The sequence below is a fragment of the Sparus aurata genome, chromosome 5 (genome assembly GCF_900880675.1).
Source record: "Sparus aurata chromosome 5, fSpaAur1.1, whole genome shotgun sequence".
Taxonomy (NCBI): domain Eukaryota; kingdom Metazoa; phylum Chordata; class Actinopteri; order Spariformes; family Sparidae; genus Sparus; species Sparus aurata.
Window position 1 is genome coordinate 33,891,102 of NC_044191.1, and position 24,972 is coordinate 33,916,073.

The 24,972-nt window shown below is 45.4% G+C and overlaps 1 protein-coding gene and 1 long non-coding RNA gene across 2 annotated transcripts; one reads left to right on the plus strand and one right to left on the minus strand.

Annotated features, from left to right (window-relative positions):
• Window positions 1–7,552: 7,552 nt before the first annotated feature.
• Window positions 7,553–8,589, minus strand: tcima (transcriptional and immune response regulator a). The gene has a single exon (XM_030415815.1). It carries the CDS (start codon window positions 8,450–8,452, stop codon window positions 8,150–8,152), a length of 303 nt encoding a protein of 100 aa, XP_030271675.1. The 5' UTR covers window positions 8,453–8,589; the 3' UTR covers window positions 7,553–8,149.
• A 4,263-nt stretch (window positions 8,590–12,852) lies between these two features.
• On the plus strand, window positions 12,853–14,587 carry LOC115582174 (uncharacterized). The gene is made up of 2 exons (XR_003984148.1): window positions 12,853–13,146; window positions 13,924–14,587. It is a non-coding gene; the product is annotated as an uncharacterized LOC115582174 (long non-coding RNA).
• The last annotated feature ends 10,385 nt before the right edge of the window (window positions 14,588–24,972 follow it).

The following is a 24,972-nucleotide window of genomic DNA, read 5'->3' on the forward strand; positions in this document are numbered from 1 at the left end:
GCACAGACAGCTCATGGTGTCAGCACAGTGTCAGTATCAGCTGCACAGGCGGGAGGAGGTTAAAGAAAACCTTTCAAACTGTTTAGAATAAATGAAACCGATCGTAAACAGATGGAGAGAAAGACTCGGGGAGTGTTTGGAAAGGTTGCTACAGGATCAAAACATCTAATATTTATTTATGCTCATCTGCTTAAAGTGAAAATGTCGCACATTCCGCACATGATTTATATAAAATGCAGCTGCAAAAGACATTCACAGTGCTGGGTATTTTACTACGGAAAGCCCTGAGGGACATTATTTTCTCTCCTGTGTTTACGACTTGCGATCATGTGGGGGAAAAAAAAGTTGGGGATAATCTAAGTTCCTTCATTTTTTCAGTGTTTGTTCCAGGCTTTAAAATAAAGCTTGCTGACATAGTTTGACACATTATGGATTCTGGACTGTTGTTAATGTTGTGAAACGTTCGCGGTCGGTTAGATTCGGTTGGACTTCACTCAGTGTCCAAACGTAAATTACCTCCAGACACAAAATGTACTTTAACGTCACTCAAGCCTGATCTCTGGAGCTCGAAGTGACGTACGAGGAAACCCAAATGTTCAAACATCCACCCACCCACTGACGGTCAGACAGGTTTCCTCACCATTTTATACTGTAAACATGTCGCTGAGAAGAACTGCAACCTACATCAGAGGTTTACAGTCCGGAGTTCATTCAGTCCGAGAAGCATTTCAAAACACAGAGTGCTCGTCGTGAACTCGTCGCCCTGTTACACACTATCTGTCTGCCACATTTTTACCAGCAGAGCACTTTGTTCCACAATGTAACAGCGCTGAGCGGCAGTACATCTCTCCCCGCTTTCATAAGAACGTTATCGTCGACCTTTCACCTTCGCACCGCGCCAACGTCCATGACATCATTACGTCACGCGTTTATTGCCCCTGACTGTAAACTGGAGATGTCGCCACAGTGTGGCTGAGTTAAACTGCGGATATTAGTTTGGCTCCTTCACATTTATGAGACAAATCAAGCTACTGGAAATAATCTCTGTGGGAGATAAAGGTGATTTTAACAGCACAGAGATGTCAGTCAATATAAGAACTGTACAAAGTGGACTTTCTTCATTCGGGTCATGGAGGGGAATGCCTTAACCTAGTTGGCTAGCAACAAGCTAAACATGTTTGTTTGCTGACACAGGGGGTTTTACACTCCAGCATGGTGACAAAGTTGAACATACTGATGTCAAATCCCCCTAAATAAGCAGTCAAACATATAGATAAAAGAAAGAATTGATGTATAAATAGGAGCTGAGCTCTGCTATTGTTCCTGGGCCTGCACTTCCTCCTTCGCCGGGCCAAGGATCAGCTGCACCTGCAGGGCAAGAGACAGGAGGAGAGGGTGGAGGTGTGGGGGCTGGCGGGTTGGCAGACTGAACAGGACACAGGGAGTGAGGGGCAGAACAATGGTAAGGCCTTGTGGTGGAACTGGAGCGAGACAGCGTGTCTGCAGGGCCGCCGGCCGCCCAGCCCCAGAAGGAACCTCCAGCGCCACACAGGAAAGGGCTTTCTCCAGAGCTGCCTGCAACACACACACTGACAGAACATACAAACACACACTGATACAGACAAACGCGAACAATAGAGGCCCCCATCCTGACCCAGCCCTGGACATAACTCTGCTGCAGCTCCAGGGACTCATCGCACACAAACTCAAAGAACAGACCGTTCTGTCAGGGGTGATGAGCTGCGGGGGCCCGAGGTTACCAGCGGTCAGAGCGCTTCGTAGGAGATTCAGCCGCGGGGCCGTCTGCTTACACAGCACTAACTCTGCAAGGCGGTCAGGAATATAAACCAGAGCGGGCTGGTTTCTGTCACTTATCTCAACTTCAAGAAGAACATTTGAAATATGAAGCTTGACCTCGAACTGTGGGATCATCGCAGGGCTTCGCTATCAGCTGTCAGCAAACTCACGCCAAGTAAATATCAAATCCGACAGGTCGTGTTTATATGAAAAGGACCATCGTGGTTCCTGGAAAGTGTACAGAACAAAACTGGACTTGGCGTGTTTGCATAAAGGCAAAGTGTTATGGCCTGGGTGCAGTTTGCTACGGACACTATCATCACATACACAACTCATACAGAAACATCTCAACAACTCAAAACAGCTGAGCAACAACACGTTCAATCAGTGAGACTGAAAACCAATATCAGTCGACCCTACAGAGAGGCTACTTGACCCCCCAAAAAATTAATTCTCCTTATGTTTTGCTGACTTTTGAGGATTGCACAGTATTTCGAACATGTTTAGCATTGATTATATTGTTAGCAGGTTCATGTTAGCATTAAGCTAAGTGCACAGAGCCGCTGGCAGGCTGTAGACTCGTTTTACGTTGACTTGTTTCAAGCTTTGTATTATTTTTAGATGATATTTTTGGTTCACGTCGATCTTGTCAAACTATTTATCGCGTATTTTATCTCTTATTTTGAACAAGTTGCTCCCAAAGCTGCGTCTGGCGGTGGAACAAACAGCCTCACAGCAGAGTGTTTGACAGCACTTTGAGGACGACGCCAGATGCAGTTTTAAAGTACGTGACCGGTGCCAGACTTCACTGCCATCAGTCCTGAAAACAGAGTCTGGATGATGGAGGCTAACGAGGAGGGGGTTTGTTAACAGAGCGTTCCTCAGAATGAAGCTTTGAAGTCGTTCTAACATCAACAACATCCAGTCCAACCAAAGTGTGAATCAAACCCGATTCTCCCTCCTTCTCGCTGGAACACTTCGACCATATTTGGTCACATTTTCTCACCATCTGCATCCATCCCATGTTTGTCAAATCACGAAGCAGCTGCAGCGGACAGGAAGCGCTGCTGTCGGAAAAAGAAAGCGATACCGAACCGCCATGACGCTTCGTTCGCATCCCCATCAAAACATTTAAAAGCGTCATGGCGGTTCGGTATCGCTTTTCTTTTCCGTCCGCGTTGCCCCCCTGCCAGCTGTGGGCGCCGTCCAGGTGACGAGGGGTCATCTCGGACGCGGGCCACTGACGCAACATGTACAGAGGTGTTAATGTGACGCCTGGGCAAACTGCGCACCAGAGCGAGGGCGATGCATGCACAATGCAGTGAGTCATCGTAAAAACAACAAAGAGCGGCCTCGGGCTCCCCAGTCAACGACATCTGCACAAAGACAATCAGAGACAGCAAATGTGCCAAATTCCAGGAATCCCTCATTTTTCCTGCCAGGGAATGTGTTTCATTTTCAGTCTGTCTCTTTTGTGTGAGTTAATCCGGATGATGCTACTACAGACATGGGGCCCCTGTGGGAAAAGCCGTGAGTCAGACGCGCCGGCGCTTCGCGGAAAAACTCTCCGACTCTCTCCGAGTGCCCATTCTTTTCCTGCATTCTTTCTTCTCCGCTCATATTCGACCCTCTTCCTGTTTGAACCTTACATCACCACACAGACCCTTGACCTTTGCGCTGTCCCGAGCAGGCCGGTCAAGCAGCTGCTGCTGACACACGCCGAGGCGAAACTAAGGCAGCGCTTTGCTCCGAACCATCAAACACACTCGACACTGGAGGAGGTAACTTTGTCGTCTGGAGGAGTCGAGGGGAAAGAGCGCTTGAGGATTACAAAGGATCTGAGAGTGACACACTAAACAGTCATTCGCAGCAGGCTCTGTTTTCATTTAACTGTGATGGGGAGCTGATGATGATGATGATGATGATGATGATGTAGAATTACCTGAATGAGGCAAGTGTTGCTCAGCAAACTGAATTACCGCTCATATTCTGGAATCGTTCCATTATTTAGCTCAAGATGGTTTAACAGAAATTTGGGGGTCTTACAAAGCAGACTTTACGACCACACCTCAGTTTTTTTTTATTCCCGAACACCGTACTCTGGCACGCGAGCGGTGTGACTCAACTTTTGCAGAATCGCGATGCCGCGTCACAGCTCGCTCCTGGCGCGTTGATCTTCATTATGAGCGCCGTTCGTCTTCTGGTTCACCTCAGGATCGCGTGCCACAAATAACACAATCTGTGAGAGCTCGGGAGCATTAAAAATATTCCCTCGTATTATAAACAGTTTTGCAGCATTTGGGAATCTGATGTGTATCTCTGACTGTCACATTTAAGCAGCCAGCGGCGGGCGGCTGCTGGTAATCTCCTCCACTTGTTTTAAAAAAGGCTTATTTTAAATAAACAGCGTGAAAACAAAACGTCTGATAAATGTGAATATGATCATTTTAGTCACTGGTGCCGTGTCCAGGAAAGATGCAGCCGCTCGGCTTCTTTTTCAGAGATAAAACAAACTAAATATAGAATCAATCGGCGGCTTTTGTTAATGGGAGAGCATCCAAGTGTCAAAGCGCACACTACTCCATAAAACAAGACGCTGACTTATGACTCGGGCTGATGATTTTACGGCAGGATCTTCCAGCCAAACGCTGACTAATCCTAAGCCCGCGTACAGCTCATGCTTTAGTTCCTCATCACAGACCTCGGTTTGAACCGGTCTGCGCTGGATACGAGTCGACTGCCACTCCCCGGCGCTGTAGTCACTCTGATCTGGTGCCTCTTCCACTCCACCGCCTTTCTTTCTCTTTCTCTATCCATCCCCCCACACTGCATTTATGATAAAAGGGAACAGGCTAGATCTTGTTTTGGCTGCCTGAGAAAAAGAGACGGCACACTGTAAATGTTTCTCTTTGTTCCGGGTGAAAGGCTGCAGACACGCGCTGCTGTACAGGGTTTCACAGACAAAGAGCTCAGATGAAACCTTTAATAAATATATTTAAAAATATCCGAACAGAGAGCCGAAGAAAGCATTTTGTTGGTATTCATCAGTAAATATCTGAATCTTTTCCTCTGACTCGCTTTTTTTATTTTCCTGTCGGATACATTCGTGTGTTTTTTGTGCACATCACGACTCTGATCATCGCGTCACATTTTAACCCGTCTTATATTCTCATTTACGTAATTCTGCTACACCTCCACCCCCCTCCTCCCACCACACACCTCCACCCAGTATCTTCCTCTCTCTGAGGTTACTGTCCTCCAGGCTCGAAGGCCGTCTGCCAGAGTGTCTGTTGACATGAAAGCATTTACCGTTTCTAGGGGCTGATGAAAGGCAGGAAGAGGGCGGGAGCGAAACCGGCACGGGTCCAAACCGCTCACACCGCTGCCAACACAGCAAAGACGGGCCAAGACAATTGCCTCGAATATTTAGCCTTTTTTTCCTGAACAATTGGATTGCCCTAAAAGGGAAAAGGGGGCCAATAAAAAACGCTGCCTGGTGTGAGACACACGAGCCAAACAAAAAAGGGACCGAGAGATAAAAGAGTAAAAATACTCGGCCTGATAAAGCGACTGTGATACAGCGGCCGGTTTAAAAAGGGTCGTTGACCTCTGTAACCTCAGCTGGAGATTAATACTCTAATAAAAAAGGAAAATCATGCAGATTCTCAGTGTTTGCACGTCATTCCTTCAGATGACTTGGATGAAAATATTCACACCACGCTAAATATTCAGCTATCGTTACGTCAAGCGGCCGGTTAGCTTGGATCAGCACAAAAAACTGGAGCCAGGGTTCGTCAGTAGAGTCACAAAATCCACCAAACAGCTCACTTATTAACACTTTGTTCAAGCTGTGCAAACAAAAAGACATATTGTGGTTTGACGGGGCGTAGCTGAGCTAACCGACCTCGCTGGGTTGCACCACACTCATGTCCTCCTGAGGAAGATGTTTGTCCCTTCAGCTGCTAAATGTCTCCGTGTGTCCGTCAGCTGATCTCAGAGCTGTGAGCGGTCGTTGCTCGGCCACCCTTCACACTCTCATTGTTATAAGAATGACTATAGTAGCTGTTTCACGGTCAGTTTATTGCCTACTAATGACTTTTTTACAAGTGTGTTCCTTCTCAGCGTCATAAAATCTGTCAGACACCTTGTACAGTTCACCTCACCTGTCACTGAACCCTCAGATGTATTCATTCATCATCATTCGATCAACACTTCCACCACATTTTGATTTTCCTCCTTTTCTGGGAAGGAGTAACAAGTTTGAAATTAGCTGATCGCGTGAGCATCCGGCTGTCTGTGGCTCACATTTATTTGTTTCACACACACACACACACAGACAGACAGACACACCTTTTTCACCAGGTGATTATTCACCTGAGAGCTCCACACACACACACACACCGCAGGGTGACTGCTGACACTCGAGCCTCCTCATATATCTCTCTGCACATGTGAGGGAGCGCCTACTGTCAGATGTCGTCATGCACAACAACAACCCAGGGAACTGGTTTGAGCCGGCAGAGGAACTATCACTGCAGGCAGATTAGCAGACATCCACTCAGGCGATCTGCGTGTCTGCAGCTAAGCCTCCACCCAACGGCTGATGAAACGCCGTAAAACAGGGCGAGGAGCTTGTAGTGGATGTAGTAGACGGTTGCAGTGACGGAGGGGTCATTTATGATTTTGTGTAGCGTGAGGAATCAGAGAGGGGGATAGAAGAAGAAGAAGAAGAAGAAGAAGAAGGGGGGAAGCCTCCACCCGTCTAAAACCCTGTAATGCCACTTAGACAGGCTCTTATCAGGAGAGCAGGGATGATTAAATACACTCCAACGCAAACACACTGGTGCTGTGGAAGCCGTCATCCTCCCCCTCCCCTCCCCTCCCCTCCCCTCCCCTCTCCTCTCCGCCCAAACTGAGCCAAACTGGTTCACGCTGGTCTGGTGAGGCGTTCAGGGCTGTGAGGGGGAAACCCTGATGAAGGTTAACCACATCCTCTCATGAGTAAACGCCTGTTCCCTCTCAAATGCCCTCTGCTGCGTCAGGGCGAGGAACAAAAGGCAGAAATGTGAAATAAACGGAAACATTATCCTAGATTACATGAGTCAACGCGTTAATGTGTCGGGCGTGAGGTCAAGACGATCACTTTCCTCCGTCTGAGGCTGATGTGTTGATTCACTCGAGGGGTTTCCTTGTTTATGAGCCCACACCGTCACAGCTGTCGGGCCGCAGAGGTGTTAATCAATTTTTAAACAAATCCTGCAGTTTTCTGATAAAGATTCAAACGTGCAGACGCTCCGGCCTCCACGTCTCTGTCCTCTGCTGTTAAAAACATGTTTCTTTTCTTTCGCTTCATGAATTAAAGTGTTTGTTAAAGTAAAAGTGAAAACTGTGATCCAAGTAATGATTAATTCCCCCTCATCTGGAATCACAGTCGTCACATCTGTTGGAAAGATTATACTAAATATGATTTTTCCTGCAGATATTTTCCTCACTTCTCATTTCTGTATTTTAGTTTTGTGCCTGAATAAGATGGATTTAACTTCACTGCTTCTGTCCTTTAAAATGCCTCAACATGAGCTGCTTCCTCAGAACAAAGAGGTCGACACCGCCGTGATAAACCCTCCATACTGACATACAGCTTCATATCATCAGAATATTGATTTAATAATAATCCAAAACAGGATGATTTTAACCTCACATGGCCAAAAAAAGCCACACAGTGAAACCAACATGTGCAAGAAGGACAAACAAAGGGTTCAACTTTTGTAGACAATGTAATAATTTATTAAAAAATGACAAACAAAAGGAGCACAAATCATCGTGCTGCAACATTTTGTGACAGCAACAACACATTAGTGGCCACTGATGAACAGAACAGTGTTCATAGAAAACAAAGGCGTGTGTTCAGGACAGGCATTCAGGTTGTTCGGCACTAAAAGTCTTAATGATTGCAGCTGTGCGCCTCCATCATCAACCCCACCGCCGAGGTGATGGAGGCTCCACCTGTACAAGGTGCTGCTTCACAGTCAGGCATCCGACAGGAATGCATTCAACGGATTCAAGTCTCAGGGGAAAAGACGTGTTCTTGCTTCTTCGTATTCCCAAGTTCAGACAGCTCGTGTTCTCCCAGGATGCTCTCCGCTCCGGGCCGGACCTCCGTCCGTGACGCGGCGGCTGCTGCCCCGGGGCGCGCCGCTCCTCCAGGGGCGCGTCGCTCTCCTCCTCCGCACCTCGCGCTCCGTTTTTCCAGGCGACAGCGCGGGCGGTCACCCGTTCACATCGGGAGTGTTTTCACGCTCGGCTCACGCAATGGAGCCGACAGACAGACAGAAAGACTGGACGCACTCCCCGGTCAGCGCATCTTGAGCAGCTGCCGGAGCATCCCGGCGATCTGCAGGAACTTGTCCTTCTTGCGCTGCTTCAGCGCCATCAGGGCCCGGGCCGTCTCCTCCGGGTCCTGGGTGTAGGAGAAGATGCTCCTCACTCGCTCCTCCGCCTTCATGTCGCCGGTTTTCTGGAAGAGCCTCATCAGCGCGTCCTGGTTGACGTTCTCGAAGATGTTGGCCGAAGCCTTCTTGCGGTGCGCCGTGTCGAACTTGTTGCCGTGGACCGAGGGGCTGACCCGGCGGCACTCTGAGGACACGTAGGACGACATGTTGGTTCTCTTTGTCTGTGTCTCTGCTGCTGGATGTCTTGGTGCTCCGTGTGTGGCCCGTCCAACTCGCTGCGGATGAGTTGTCAGGTGCGCACCGGTTGGGCAGCAACGGCTGAGCAGAGTGAGTGCAGCCCGGCTGAGGCTCCGGAGTTTTTATAGCGCGGAGAGGAGGAGGGTGGTTCTGCTCAGGGACCAGCCGTGACGTCAGCAGAGGGCGGAACCGCCTCTGGGCAGCACAATAGACTGTACAGCTCCTGTGCTGCAGCAGACTGATGGTGACCAGGAGCCCTCTGAGACCTCAGAGGGGCCACATCCAGATATTCAGCAAAAACTGTTGTCCAGGATTCTGTTTATGGTTAATTAATACTGTATCTTATTGATTTATTGGATGTTTTATAATCAATCCATCATCTGAGACTGCTTGAATCTCTTTTCCAGGGTTACGGGGAGCCGGAGACGATCCCAGCTGACTGTGGGCGACGGCGGGTCACACCCTGGATGAGTCGCCGGTTCATCACACCTACACGGACAATTTAGAGTTACAGATTAACCCGGCTGCCCTCGGACTGCAGGAGGAAGCTGGACCTCAGGATTTCTTAAATCCTGGTCACGACCCACGAGGGATATTGGTGCATAAGTGCACAGATATCCAATAAAAGTCAAATGAAAAGTGTCTTAGGTATCAAAAATATTCAGATATCAAGTAAAACATTAAAATATAATATCACCAACTCATTTAGAGTAAATTCCACCTTATGAGATCACAATAACAGGTAACTAAAGCTGAATACGTCACATAAAAACTATATATACTTAAATATATTAAAGTTAAAGGAGCAGTTTGTAGCTTTCATCACTCAGGTACGTCTTTCTGTCAGCCTGGAGTGATAAGAAGCGCCACTTACTTATCAGTTCCCCCTTTTAAAGAGGAACTGGGCAGTTTTGGAAAGGAAATTCAAACCGTGTCTACACGTAAACATCGTTTCAGGTCGATAAAAAAGGAGCTTTTGGAATATAAATGAATGTGTACGTGTGGACTACGTATCAGATATTTAATATTAACAACAGTAATGAGGCTTTCCCAGAACGCTGCACGGAGATAGAAAGGTGGCAGGGTCCGCCACATGTAAACAAAGTAAGACAGTATGTCCGTTTGTTTGTCTCACACACGTATTTTCCTCCACTGGTCCACTTCGCAAACAAACATGATTAAATACGCAGCATTAATTTATAATATCTGTGTCGTGTGTGTGTTTAATGTTCGCTGTGCTGTCGTCAGCGGGGACGTGACACAGATGTGAGGAGGTCTCGGCTCTTCTGAGTCATCTTCTGATTTGTTGACACGTCGCTGAAACAGTTTATAAACCGAGAACGAGCTGAACAAAACTGTTCTGTGAGTGTTTACTGAACCAGGTCTCTGTTCCTGTTTGGACCTCCGTTCACACCGACCGGGACCTCACAGCAAGCACACAGATCTGTGTTAAAGGAGCATCATGTAGTTTAATCAGACAACACAATTTCACACTGTTTAACTGTGTTTACAAGTGGCGGACCCTGCCACCTTTCTAGCTTCAAATCTTATTTCCCTCTGAAAGCAGTTTGTCTACTCACAAATTTGATATTTCTGACTTTCTGGCTGTAAATATTCAAAAATCTGAGTTTGTGTTGTTTTTTTTTTAGAAGAAATTCAGTGACCCTTTAAAGTCTACAAACAAACACTCCACTGATGGAAAGGTTATTTTTGGATGTAATAAACTGGAGTGTGTGTCGTTATTCACTCGTGTGTGTTTCTGCTCGTGCATTTCTTCAGTTTCCCAACATTTCCACTGGAGATTTAATCTGCCGTTTCCAGTCAAGCAGTGCTAAAAATATTGAGCTTACATTTCAGCCTTCAGCTGGGAAGGTGACTGAGTTGTGTTTACAGCTGGCGCTGACCCGTGGCCCGTGGCTGATCTGTGTTGATAAGGCAGCGAGGCGTTCCCCTCCCTCCCTCCCCCCCCAGCAGAACCCCCTCCTGCATCGTAAACAACAGCAAGTGTCAGTCTCAAGCTGATGTAACTTGTGCTTTCCTAAAAAAAAAAAACTTGTCGCCTCTACTATGTGTGACGGGTCGAGTCCCTTATATGGGGAAAAAGCCCGGCCGGGAGCGGTGGCCATATGTGGCTCGGGAGGGAAGTGTATTTCCTGCAGAGGAGCTGCAGAATGTAGTTCATGCACGGTATGCCCGGCATGTGCACCGACTTTGTGCGTGCAGGACAATAAAGCAAAGATCCTCGCTGTGTCCCGAAGTGAAACAATACCCAGATCCTCGCTGACAGCTTTGTTTAACGGGTCCGTGTGAACAATGTGTCGCCACAGGATACCTGCCTGTCTCGAGCTGGCATGGCAGTTATGGCTGCAGACGGTGTCACCGCACCTCTGCTGCTGGAGGAGACGGCATATTTATGACCTCAGAAATGTCCCGGAGGCACGAAAGACGAGCAAGCGCACAATGAGATTGCGGTGGGTGGACGGAAACCGGAGCCTTGAGCTGCTGACCCGGTTCTCCTGTCCACACCAAGCATTCAGACTTTATCATAACAAAAGAGGGGGACACTAAATTTAACCGGGGGTCGAAGTTCAGTCGTCTTCTTCCCCCCGAGGGGAGGGATTCTCCTGAGACAGCATCCCTTAAAGATAAGATTCTGTCCACAGATGTTTAATGTTTGGATCGGATTGCATAACAGCACAACTCCCATATGTCCCCAAAATAGAGTCCAGGTCAAAGATAAGACGGCTGTTGTTGAGACTTGTTTAAGGAGTTCTCCTGATTGTGTAACGGTCAATGTTCAGTGTTATCTATCTGGAGCAACTCTGCCGTGTTTCCCTCCTCGTCCTCGTCCTCGTCCTCGTCCTCCTCCTCGTCTGTGGGGTTAACTGTACTTCAGATCACGTCTGAGACACCAACCGCCTCCAGAACCATTCGTCAGTACGTGAGACGTCTTCAGCTACAAGAAGTTCTGAGTCATCCTGAGTTACAAATCAACAAAGGTTTTGAAATTGCTCCATTTGCACGACGCTCCAGGTAGCCAGACACGTTACGATGAAGCGCTCAAACTGAAAAGTCCTGCGAGGCCGTTTGATGACCCGGCCGGTCAGTACAGCTGCTGAACAGAACAAGGTGACACAGATAGAAGCACAAGATCGTTTATCTCCTTTATTTGTTTTCCAACTTGACAGCAGTTTGTTGTTTCCCCTGTACAATTTAAATGTTCAAGATGAGTGAAAGCCGACCGCGTGTCTCACGAGCTCACAGCCGTCAGAATAATCAGCATAATCATCCATCAGGATAGTTTCGGTGTGAGTTGTTGAGTTTGAAGATAGAGAGCTAAATGGTAGAGACTGTCAAAAAGGTATTTCTATTTTAATCATTGTGGTAAATATCACACCGTGAGTTCAATCCCGACTAGATGAGACTCAGCTTATGTCATCAAAGCGAAAAAATACGAGCAGAAGGGAGCGAACGTCTTCTCGTGGATGAGAGGCTGGCAGTAAGCTAACTGATGCTAGGTCTGTTTTTAGAGACGTGTAACTCCACGTCTGATATCATAAAGACTCAATATCACTGCTGGTAGGAGGGAAAATGTGTCATGTCCCTTTAAGGCACCAGAAAATAGCTAAAACATTTTTAAATTTGAAAGATTGGATGAATTAAACAGGAGACGTTGAATCCTGTGAGCAATTCTGGACCCTTAAATATAAAAAATATCATCCTCCTGACGTTGTATCTGACTTAGCTTCTGTATTTCTTACACTGTCGAGAAAAAACTGTATATTTCTGTCACCCTGACACGATTTTCTGCCACTGACCGACTCTTTCCTTCTAATATATACTGAATATATTCGCAAAGACGAACAAACAAACTAAAATGTCTTCAACAGAACTACACTGTGCACCTCATACTCAGAAAAACAAGATAATCAACACACACGTCCTTCTTTAATCTAAATCAAGTGTGTCACAAAGAAGACGTGACACTCTGAACAAACCGTCCTGCTTCGTGTAACGGAGACAAAACGACAGCGTTCGTTCTCAGTAAATCTGCTAATTCCCAGAAACCGGCTGGAGGCTGTTGTTTGGCTTTTCTCTAAAACGGACACGTGGTGTGTTTTTTTGGGGGGGGAAATGCCTCAATTGCTGTTTGCTGTTCCTCTTGTGTAACCGACAGATGTCCCACATGTCAGGATTTCAATGTTCAACACATGAGGTAAGCACAGACGGGCTTTTTTTTCTTCTTTATCAGGTAACGGCTCCGCAGCCTCGGTGAGACTTTGACCTTTGAGTTTGCATCTTATGACTCTCACCGCAGCTTTATTAGGAGCACAGAATAAACGCTGATTAAATTCACGAGATGGGAATCTGCTGCAGGTCCACGAGAAACGTGAATACAACGGGAGAATAAGTGACAAAAACATCTGCGCCGGACGTTACAGGAGAACAGCTGTTGCAGCATTTTAACGAAGAGACTCGCAGCTTCTTATTATCTTAACGAGCGTGAACGATGATTCCTCGCAGGCTTTGTGGTCACCAGAGAGTTCATGTCTTTATTGGAGCCCTGTGATTATATCTGACCTGACTGGGCGGGCGAACACCCAGCGTGTGTGTTCAGCAAGTGGCTGGTTGTGTAACGTTTTGGAAAGGAAAGAGGAGGACGGTGAGTGTGGTGTTTATGTGTGGATCCAGCTCCTCACGCTGCGCCGCCAAGAGATCCAGTTTTGTTTTCAATCTCAGGATGGTTTGTCTTGGAGATGACAGGACCTCCACCGAGCTACCAGGGCGCCGCGCGTTACTCAAAGTTAGCAGTAAGTGTGGGTGTTGTGTCCGATGCCTGACGGTAAAAACACAAGTTCACTCTGACTCACTTAAAAAAAAAAGCAAAAACAGCTCGATCACAGGGAATTTGTTGTATTTGTAAGGGGGCGCAGTGCGAGCAGGGGGTCCCGGTCCAGGCAGTAAAAAGCGGGCCAATTACGCTGAGTAAGAGTTGGAAGTGATCGTTACGGGATGCTAATCAGCGTCAGATTTCCCAGAAGAGAATCAAATTGGTAAAAACAGTTTATTTGAAGTACATGGTGACACACTGCAAGTGAACAACAAACCCAGCATGGCTCAGACAGAAAAAGAAGAAAAGAAACAGACACACACACTTTGAGTTTTCGCCTCATAAAACTTTAAACCCTCATCTTTTTGTTTTCGTCCTGCTGGTGTCTCCTCGAGCACCGTCTCCAGTTCACGGTTTTGAAACCGGCACCCTTTTAGAGGAATCACCAGGTTTTCTTTTAAGCGAGCGGTTCGTGTTGCACAACCTGCTGCTGTGAGCAGCATCACAGCCGCGACAGGCCGGGCGGTGACGACTCGCACGCAGATGGAGAGTTCACGTTTCCTCTTTTCTCTGCTCCTCCCCTCATTCTCTCTCTCGCTCTCTCTCCAGATCTACACCACCTCCACCCCCCTCTGGGACCAGCCTGCGCATGCAGATTAAGTAACCGAGCGCTGAGCCCACCGAGGCACCATTACACTGAACCGGCTCAATCCGGCTACCGCCGCCCGGGTCACGGCTGGCTGCACCACAGGGGCCCGAGGCTAAACCTACTGTACATCTGTCCGCACGACGCTCCCCGGTCAGGAGCTGAGCCGTGCATGTCCGGGCCCCACTGGATCAGGTGGATCATATTAAGGTCATTGTTCTACACTTTCCTCGGGTTCCGACCGCTGAGGCCTCCGTGCAGCTCCAGTGGTGTTAAAGCTCCGATGTTTCGCCTCAATGCACCCGTCGCTTTCTTTTCTCTCTCCTCTCTCAGGTCGTGTTAACGTCGATATAAATCTTTAATAAATGACGACACTTTTATGGTGGTGATGTAGATCAGCCGGTCCAGAACTTTGGCCCAGACTGAATCATCTCAACAGCTACTGGACGTAAACATTCGTACAGACATTCATGTTCCCCAGAAGATGAATTTGGCACTATTAAAAACTAGGATCGCCACATTTCTGACTCTTTCCATAAACACCTCGACATCTAATCGTGTTGATTGACATAAAATGTGCAACCAGTCCCACGAGGATGAATTGAGATAAAATGTTTTATCCCTTAACTTCTTCATTATCAGCAGTACTTTGTGTTTAGTTCTAACGATCAAATGTTTGCACGTTAATGCAGTTAACTAAGGCAGTGAACCTGGTGAATATAACTTCTTTAACATCAGCATGTTAGCATGCTTAATTTAGCATTTCTCTCCAAGTGATGCCTTTGACAAGTCTTGTTTTTCAGTTCTCCTCGTCTGAGGTTGAATCCTTGCGACGTCTAAAACAAACCTTGATGCAGTTTTACTTTAAAGCAACTAAGGAATTAAATGCCTTAAATGCCAGCCTCGTGTCATAAAGATCTTGATATGACTGCTTTCTGTTTAGAAGTGAGTAACTAACTTTCATACAGATATCTTATACGTTATCCCACAATTATTCAGTTGTTTCAGATTCAGTTGTTTGGTATGTCGAGGAGGAAGAGAGACAATTCTCCACTGTGTTTGTATCATTTAGGAATTCGACCCAGAGACAGACATTAAAGGGACGCTATGTAGTTTAAAGCCTGGTTTATGCTTCTGCGCCGCGGCGACGGCGTAGCTACGTCGTCGACCCTACGCCGTCATTGAGCATTCGAAGTTCTGCGTCAAGGGAACGCGTTGTTCTGCAATTCACCGCCAAGCCGCTAGGGGGGTGCGGCTTTGAGTTGTATCCTTGTAATGTCTTGAAGACGAGTTGTAAAGGTGGTCATATTTTCTGACCTCCTCGATAATTCTCTCGTCTGCCTGGTCCATTTTTTCCGTGCCGCTCGTACCACAAAAACTTTAAAAATGGCGGTGTTGTTATACTGTTGACCGGAAAAGCAACTGCCGGAAATGGCGTTCTGAGCGGACCAATCACAGTCCTTGCCGTTCGTCGACGTGACGCGTAGTCAGGATTTTTTGGAGGCGCACGTCAGGCTACGCCGTAGGGTCCGCGTAGGGGTCTGTGTCGACGACGTAGCTACGCCGTCGCCGCGACGCAGAAGCATAAATCAGGCTTTAGAAAAGACATTCAAAGGGCCGATTTAGTCATCGCTGCTGCCTTCGATGTTCAGAAGTTATCAGTGGGAAGAAAAACGAAGAGGAAGGAGGGGAAGAGTAAAGTTCTGTTCAGTTACATAACATTTGTAACATAAAAAAAGCTAACCAGTCCATTCAAACACAACTTAATATTTACAATAGTTCTTATTAAAACTGCAGAGCACCTTTTTAAGAATAACTACGTAGGATCACTGAAGCTTCTCGCTCTTGCTGCTGATACAGAAGCATCAGTATTTAAATTGAGGCTGTAAAATCATTTAAGTACGTTTAATTTAATGAACTAATGAATTGTTAATGAAGGCTCGCTGGTTAAGGACACACCAGGACAACCCTCATGTCACCACGGCTCAAAGCTCAGCGCTGAAATCATAACAGCTGTAAAACACACCCGTCAACACACACTGTTACAGTTTCTGTTTATCATTAGCTGACCCTGCAGCGCGCCGCGCAGCTTCCCCCACCCCGGGGTGAAGCGACGTGGATGCACCGCGGCCGACGGATACCCTTACTGTCTCCATGGCGATACAGTGGAAGGCAACAGGAGGAGGGTGGAGGAGGGCGGAGGGTGGAAGAAAGCCGCTGGGGTTTGACTGGGTCACCATAACACTGCAGCTGCAAACAAGCAGTGACTCAGTGTGTTTTAGGAACTGTAACGTCCTGTTAGTGGAGGCAGAAACAATCTCTATGGTGAGTCTCACGCTCCGCTGACTTCTACAGAAAAGATGACGGAGTCATAAATCTTTTTACGTTCCCATGACGAGCGTGTAGGTGTAGGTCACTTTATTTTTCGTTCCTTCGCATCTTTTCATACAGTTTTTGGTTTGTGAATAAAAAGTCTGTCAGTTGAAGATTCCCTCTTGTTTTTTATTCTCCACAAATCTACAGTTTAAAAGAGGCGATGCGGTCGAATGTGCTGACCCCACAGAACGTTAACATGACAATAGAGAGCGCACATGAAATTAAATAGGTGGTTTTTGGTCCGGCGCCAGGTAGAGGAAAGTGCTGGAGCCGGGCGACGAAGGGCCCCATTGTTCAAACCGAGGCGGGGGGGGAAGGCAAGGTCATCTTGAAGAGGCCGCAGGCAGGAACACGCAAGTCTTGAGTTGATGAACAAGTCATCTGTGGACGGACTCCTGCAAACTTCAAGGGAATATAAACCGCTTCGTTAGAAAGTGACACGGCGAGCGTTCCCACAGCTGACGATGAAGGCGAAGCCAGCAGGAATTCTCAGGAGGGGAAGTGTTGGAAATATCCAGATGGAGCAGATAATTTTGATTTACACACACGCTACAATTTATTTAGAGTAACTGTTTGACATTTATAGACAATGCTTTTATTCACTCTCTTGTCGAGAGGTGCTGGCGTACAGATTTCGATTGTTTCATCGCTGGCTAAGCTAATTAGCCGCCTGCTGTAGCGTCATATTGAACAGAGAAAGATCGATATTCTCATCTCAAAGTGTATTTCCTCAAATGACTCTAATACTTTGAGTGTTGAACTAAAGAACAAATTAGTCAAATCGGTCATCATGTACATTTCCCAGCTAGTTTTATTAGACTTTTCACAGTTTTAAAGAACAGTATGATAAAATGAGGCGTATTTTTTGTCAAAACCATGAATAATATTGTCTTTATTAGACAATAAACATTTACAGTCATATGCTAAGTAATTAATAATGATGTAATAAGCCATCGTTTGTACACAATTAGGTGAAAACTAGTGTGCAGGTGAGAAATTAACAACAGTACGATCTTTAAGGTCGTTACAGGAGCCTTAATTCTGATGGATCACTGAAATGTGGAATATGAAATAAATAAAATAACTGATTGTCTATGTTAAGACCTTAAGCAGTGGTTTAACATGTTTTTAACAAGTAATTTGTCCTTTTTGTTGTTTTTAGAATAGAATAGATGTTTATTGACATTGTTTCAGAAACAAGGAAACAACAGATAGCAGCTCTTCGTTTGACAATATAAACATTTTGTTTCAGCATCCTGAGAGAAATAATGATGAAATAATTTAATACATCCAGTTCATCTTGAAGAATGATCGCTTCAGAACTGCATCGATTATAAGTTTCTGGTAGTTCTCAGAGAGGGCGTCTGTGGAAAGGAGGTGACATGCAGGAGAAGAGTCACCGAGGAGGCAAACGTTTCTATGTGAAGATAAAATGATTATCCGTACTAAAGTTTTAAGCACTGCTGTCACTCAGCATCCGTTTCTCCTGACGTCACACATGTTAACACATTAACCAACTGTAATAAACTAATCATGGCAAACTCGCCGCATGTCTCCAGGTGTTTTTGAACACCTCGACACTGACAGAAAACAACATGTGTCGATTATTTCCCAATTAAATTTGGATCTGCGCTCGTGTTTGAGCCGTCGGATTGAAGCCTATAAAACCACTTCGACAAAACATCACAACCATCCTCCAACACGTTTGAACAACAGCACTGAACTCTGTCTGTTTTAGGCTTTGGTTCATTTTTACTGGTTCTTGAGGAGCTGAAGTGGATGAAGGCGAATCACCAACAACGACCTTTCAGAGTGGATATCTGAGGACTCAACCACACGTCTGTCCGTCCTGGGAGATGGATCTTTTCTCTTCCTGTTAAAAGCTACAGATTCTAAATTCTCTTTAACTCTTCGTCTCCCTGCTGTCATTTTGGAATGCAGGCCGGGGGAGAGGTTGAAAAAAACATGTTGCTGCAAATAACCGTTCAGATGTCAGGACGGTACTTTTCTTTGTTCACGTCTCTCGATCCAAACCAGACACGTTAAACTGACTCACAGTCACGGAGAGGAAAACATCACTTGTGGAAAACACCGTTTATTTACCGTCATTAATAGACTGCGCTGATACTGACTGGAGGGTTGGGAGTCGCTTCCTGTCGGACCAGTTTTCCGAGCAGCAAAGCAAAACAGCTCCACGGCAAATTAAATGATGTGCGTGTGTGTTTTTTTTAATAAGACGGGAATTAAATGATGTAATAAAACAGTCCAAAAAACACACATTAGTGTTGAATAATGGGCTTCCTCTTAATCTGTCTTGTTTCACGACTATCAGCAGGTCGTTTAGGAAATTCTCTGAGCTCAGGGAGGTTTAATAGTGCTTACTGCGGTGGCTTGGATGTGGAACTGAGAGAGCTCGGCTCGTTTCAGCTCCAGGCTGGTTCAAACCGGTCTGTCGCTTAAGAGAAACCGGCGCTGCGGATGAGTTAATTCACCGCCAGGGTCTTCTCATGTGTGTGTGTGTGTGTGTGTGTGTGTGTTCACATCACAAGGTGGATAATAAAGAAGCTGCCGAGAGAGAGAGAGTGAATGTGAATGTGGGAGGAGGGGAAAAAAAAAGAAAAGAAAAAAGCTCTTATCTGAGCCCCGGAGCCTCTTGACCTCACGTGAAAATGCGTCATAAGAAAACCCCAAACAACAACAACAAAGAGGGGAGCGAGGGGCAGAGGGGAGTCAGGGTGCATGTGAGAGATAAAGATTGAGAGAAATTAGGTCAACAGTGGGTCAATATCTGCAGCATCAGGCCGCCAGCGTGCACGCAGACACGCTAATGGACTGATTATGTGCAGAATTGAGCACCAAGCTAGAAAAGGCCCGCCGACTGTAAGTCTGTGTTTTGCAGTAGAAAGGACAGCAGGGACGACATCATCCCCTCCTCCTCCTCCCCCTCCTCCCTCCCTCCCTCTCCTGCTCCTGGCTGCAGCACGTGGCGTAAATAAATAACAGCCATGTGTGTGACGGCTAATGCAGCCCGAGCCTTCATCTTCGAGCAGCTGTCAGCAACATTTTCTGCAGCCAAGAGCACAAAGAAAGCATCGGTCTTCTTCTCCGACACGTGTGTTTATCATGTAGATATTAAAACCCTCAGAATGCCTCGAGGACACGTCATGAATAAACTGACTTTCGAACCCTGCAGAGGTTTTTTTTTGTACACGAGCGCGACGGAACAAAGAGAGAAACGATTCGGATCCGTCTGCGTTGAAGCGTCTGGGGTGTTTACGACATCATCACCGTAACCCCCGGCAACAGGAGACGCCTTTACAAGAGAGCTGCACGAGTGTTATTCCGCGTTTTGACTAATTCCCCTTTTTGTTTGCATTTTTTTTTATGTATTCTGTATTTTGGGCGGCTCTTTAAATTGCAGTGAATGTTGGATGAGAGGTACTTAAAACCAGCACCAAAACACAACATATGCTGGTCTCGCTGCGAGACCAGCATATGTTGTGTTTTGGTGCTGGTTTTGGTGCTGGTCTATGCTGGTTTTCCCTGCAGAGGTTTACTGCACTGAAGCTCCGAGCTCAGAGACAAAGTCGCTTTTGCTTTTCGTGTTATTTGCAGCTAAACGGCTTAAAGACGAGCAGCTTCCGTCAGCAGAGGAGCGACTTACTACACCGCAACTTTATAAAACTTAACTTGCTTTTCAGATTAAGATCAATTACACAAAATACAATCAACACATAAATGATTATGTGATATTATAGTAAATATCAGCAGTGACGAGAATTATCTTAACCTACAAAAACGTGAACACAGGAGTGCATAAAGTATTACTAGCTTTTCTGCAGAACTAGCACTTCTACTTTTGGTACTTTAAGTATATATTTGATAGTATTTATAATCTGCAGTACCTGTTTCATCACTGGTTTACATTAAAGGGTAACTCCACCAATTTGACACAATCAAGTGTGTTTACAGGAGATTTTTATTTGTTTTTAGTCATATTTCTGTTTGATAGCATTTGTTGTTGCTAGTTATTTGTTTAGTTTAGTTTTCTTTTGTTCGCGTGAAGGACCATGATGCACCTGAGGGGCTCATTGTGCAGCAGCGGCTCTGAGATTTGCATTTTAAAGTTTGATTTTAGATTAATTTGACAAATGGACGCTTCAGCAGGTGTTGAGGAGCGTATAAAAGCCTTCGGTGTCTCCTGAGGAAGCTGCATGTAATCTGATGTAGGAGCCTGGTTTTATCATGTTGTACATTTTTAAAAGTTGATTTTACTTTAAAGACAAGTTGTAGGAGTTAAAACGTCTTAAAAACGTAAATTATTAGTCTAATTTACATGAATTTTTGTGGTTCTATGTTTCCTCGTTGATTCTTTAAAACATATCTGTTTATGGAATGTGATACTTTTTAGGATTATGCACGTTCTAACAGCTACAGTCAGATTATTTGACTTTGACGTACAAAACGAACATCCAGTCAAACATTATGACGCGTTATTACAACTTAAAGGCCCACGCAGATGTCTGCAGGTACCGTGGCCGGTCACATGTGGTCAGAGCTTCGCTGGGATTTACGTGAGGTCACCTTGACGCCGTGTGTTATTATGGGATTTAACTTGTCCCGCAACAAAAGAGACAAAACCTGGATAAAGACCTGAAACATCTGTGTGGAAGACCGATGACTGGAGAGCCTCTGACTGATTCAGCAGTTTGTAACAACCAACTCCAAGAGTTTCAGAACCTACAGTGTACATGTGCTTGAATATGTGATGATGACACATCTGTATTCTGTATTTCTACTTAAGTAACATTAATATATCGTCACATCTGGTCAAACATTCCCCGTAGACTCTCGTAGACGCGGTACGTAACATTGACCTGACCCTCGTCTCTGAATCAGTTGTGTCTCCTGTAAAAGGTAAACTTGTGGCTTCACTATCAACCGTCTGTTCAAAGATTACATCTGGATTCCCGTGGAGCAACATCTGTCAGGTTTGGAGAATGGATTCGAAGCTGATGTGATATGGATCTCCGCCTGCAGGGAAATTGGCAAAATCCTGCAGCCCTGACTCGTCCGTGATCACGAAGGTCAGAGCTGCCGTGTGGAAACAGACCGCGGCGTCCCGGGCAGGCCTCATCATTTCTGTTGCAGCACTCTCTACGTTAGTGCTGTCAATAAAAGTCACATTTTCCCACAGAGGTCCGGTCACTCCGGCCAGCTGTCCTCACGCTGCCTGGAAGTCCGACAGAACCGTGAACCCCGAGGCCGGACAGCTGGCAGTCAGACAGACAGTCAGAGAGGATACTTACACAGATTCATCTCGTATATACAAAATAAGAAATGCTAATAAAAATGGTGTCATCTCACTTATTAACCACATGAATTATTGTTTAAAACTGACTTAAAGACTTCAAATGAGGCTGGATGTCCATGAAGAACATGTGAGTTTTCTACAGGCAGCTCAGCATCACTGAGGCATTGTGGGTATGAAATGAAGAGGCTGCTCTCTGGTGGTGAAACTGTGTAAGTGCAACCAGGTGAAAAAGGGGGAACTGTTCAAATCAGACGACAAAGATCTTCACTGACTGATATTTTCTGTCCAGACAAACCAACCTTAAAGGACGACACAGCTTCATACTGTTTGACTGTGTTTACATGTGGCGGACCCTGCCACCTTTCTACCTTCACACAGTGTTCTGGGACCTCATTTCTTTCCTCTGACAAGTTGTGCAGAGTGTTTTGCGGCACCAGAGGGAGCTGTGTGATGTCGGATGAACATCCTCGAGTCGGCCAGCTCGGTTCTGACTTCAGTTCTGTGTTGTTGATCTGTTTTAGGGCCCAGTACACTCAATAATAATCACCCTTTCTGTCTTATCTTTTGAGTAAACAAAACCCAACGCTACTCGTCAAATAGAGACGCTTGGTCAGCATCTTTTAGCTCCGTATCATTCGCAGTGGACTTGCTGCTTCAGAGTCATCAGTAAAGACATTTCATAGAAATCCAGGTGCTTTCCAGATATCGCAGCCGGCTGTCACCTGTTTTTGTTCATCATTTTCTAGCTGGCCGCTAAATATCATGAACTTCTTACCGACTTTCTGTAGAAAAGCATATTTAACGTGTCTATTTTGAGGTTTTCACCGGTGGCAGGTTGGCCTTATTACAAAAATCTCAGCTTTTCTCGTGGTTAGTTGGTAAATTAAGTAATAACTACAGCTAGTTTTGTAATAAAGCCATTAATTGCCCCCCATCAGTCTCTTTAAATGTCCGTTTATTAGCTTCTAAATTAGCCTTTATCTTCTCATTCCAACACTATATCATGATAAACCAAGATGCCTTTTTAAAGCGAAACTCTCGCCAAAATGCAACCGAGGCTTTTTTTGTGAATGTACTCGAGTCAAACCTTCGTGTAAAAGCATAATTAAGACGAAAGAGGCACTTTAAAATTTACTGTATTTTCGTTTTGGGGTCAAACTCATTTTCAGTGGGAGTGCTACGGGCACTTTTACGGAAGCATCAAAATCTCTATTTTTAAAACAGTAAGAAGTCTCGACACAACATGAAACTTTGCTGGTAGTATCACCAGGGTCTCTACACATGAACACGAGCATTGAGAACATTGTTTGTGTACACAGAGTTTCAGTGTTGGGTATAGTCACTTTGGAAAGTAGTTAATTAGGTAACAACGTAAATTAAAAGTAATCAGTTACGTGTTACAGCGTTACCTATGAATAAAACGCGTTAGAGTACTCATGCGTTACCAAAAATTAAAAGCCGTTTGCAGCGCCTCGCACATGCTGCAAGTGACCTGACACAAACACAGCCTCCTTTAAATGCACCGAGAAGTCGTGATTTTTTTGCGGTCGACAGAAGCTTTTCACCAACGCAGAGTGTGCATTTTACCGTTACGTTGTTCTTGTCCTTTTCGCTGGCGAATTGAAAATAATGTGCGTACTTCCACGATGCAGAAGCTGTCCTCTCTGCCATTTTGCCGGGGGTTCGAAAACACTCACACACACACACACACACACAAACACACACAGGTAACGTAGGTCAGCAGCAGGGCACAGACGCATCACAGCGCTGCGCCTCCGCTGACACATCCGCAGGTGGCACAGTACTGTCTGACAAAAAGCAGGCTGCAGTCGGGATTTTCCTTTCCTTATCCGGAGAAATTCTTAAAATAACGGATTACTTTTTTTTTTAAAAATAACAAAGTTACTGATTGCTTGACGCACGAAACTAACGCGTTACGTTATTGGTTACACGGAAAAAGTAATCAGAGTACTCTAACCCACAACACTGCAGAGTTTACTAAAAAGAAGGTTTCTGAACAACTCTTGTTAGCAGTAGCTTGTTCCGCTCGCCGCCGTCCTGCCAGTGGAGAAGTGTCGATCTCAGAATGTGACGTAACCTGGAGGACAGTTAAGGTGGAACGCTCCTAAAGCTTAGTTCCATATAAAAAAAACAATATTGACCTTGAAGTTGAAAAAGGAGCCTCATATAAGAAACAATACTAAAATCAAAAGCCGGAAAAGTCACGTGAGATCTCGCGTGGATAGTTGTTGCTGGAAGACAGTAGTTCCACCTTAACTGTCCTCCAGGTTACGTCACATTCCGAGATCACATGACCTCCGTGTTTGGTGAAATATAGTAGGTAATTTGCGGTGGATTTTTACTTTTACTAAATTACAGACATGGCAGATTCGCACGGGATTAAGATCACAGACGACCTCCGCAATTATTACAAATTACTGGATGTAGCGCCAGTTGAAAATTAATGAAGCTTTACTGGTGGTCTGAAGTGTTTTATTCCTTTCTGCAATTCCTTGTACTTTGTCTTTACAATCCGACCAACAACATCAACACCAACGTAAGAGCTAAAACAGAAACAAATACAAAGCCATTGATTAGTTCATAACGTACATCAGTAGCGTTTAGCTTAACTTTAGTACATGACAATTTACTCAAATTTCAGCACACACACAAGCCTTTACCTTGTTGCCACTTCCAACTGGGCTAATAAATCACTCATGAAGTCAACTTTCAACACCGTAGTTAATTTCCTTTATCCGTGAATTTCATCTTATCCGTGATGCTCCTTGACCTTTCGCTATCACATTTGTTGCTGTCATTTAGCTCTTTGTTTCCGTTTAGAACCCTCTCAAAATAAAATACATCGCACAAAGTCTTTCAAAATAAAATACCTCGGTTTAACCGGAAGTGTCAAAATAAAGTACATCAAATAATACATAGTACATAAAAAACAACATGCACTACGTTGATGTTCCTTACACTGGAGGTCCCCAGGTTATACTAGTCCCGTGCTAATAGGCCTTTAGTGTGTAATCTAGACGCACATACTTCAACTTGTGTTCGGTCTGAATGCTCCATTATGGACCGGGACTATTCGTGCCTGGTTTGATCCCCAACTTTGTTCAATCAAATGAAAACCTTTGTGTCTTCTCTGTATGATGAATAGGGGTGTGCCAAAACATCGATACTATGATGTATCGTGATATTTCGTCTTGAGGTACGTTATCGATACACTGGCGCCAAATATCGATATTTAAACATTTGAAAAAATATATTTTTTTTTTTTTTTGGCCTACCACCACAACCCCTCTTCAGAGGACAA

Excerpts from the sequence above, each read along its gene's own strand:
- tcima (XM_030415815.1), bottom strand. The coding sequence starts at position 8,452 with ATGTCGTCCTACGTGTCCTCAGAGTGCCGCCGGGTCAGCCCCTCGGTC.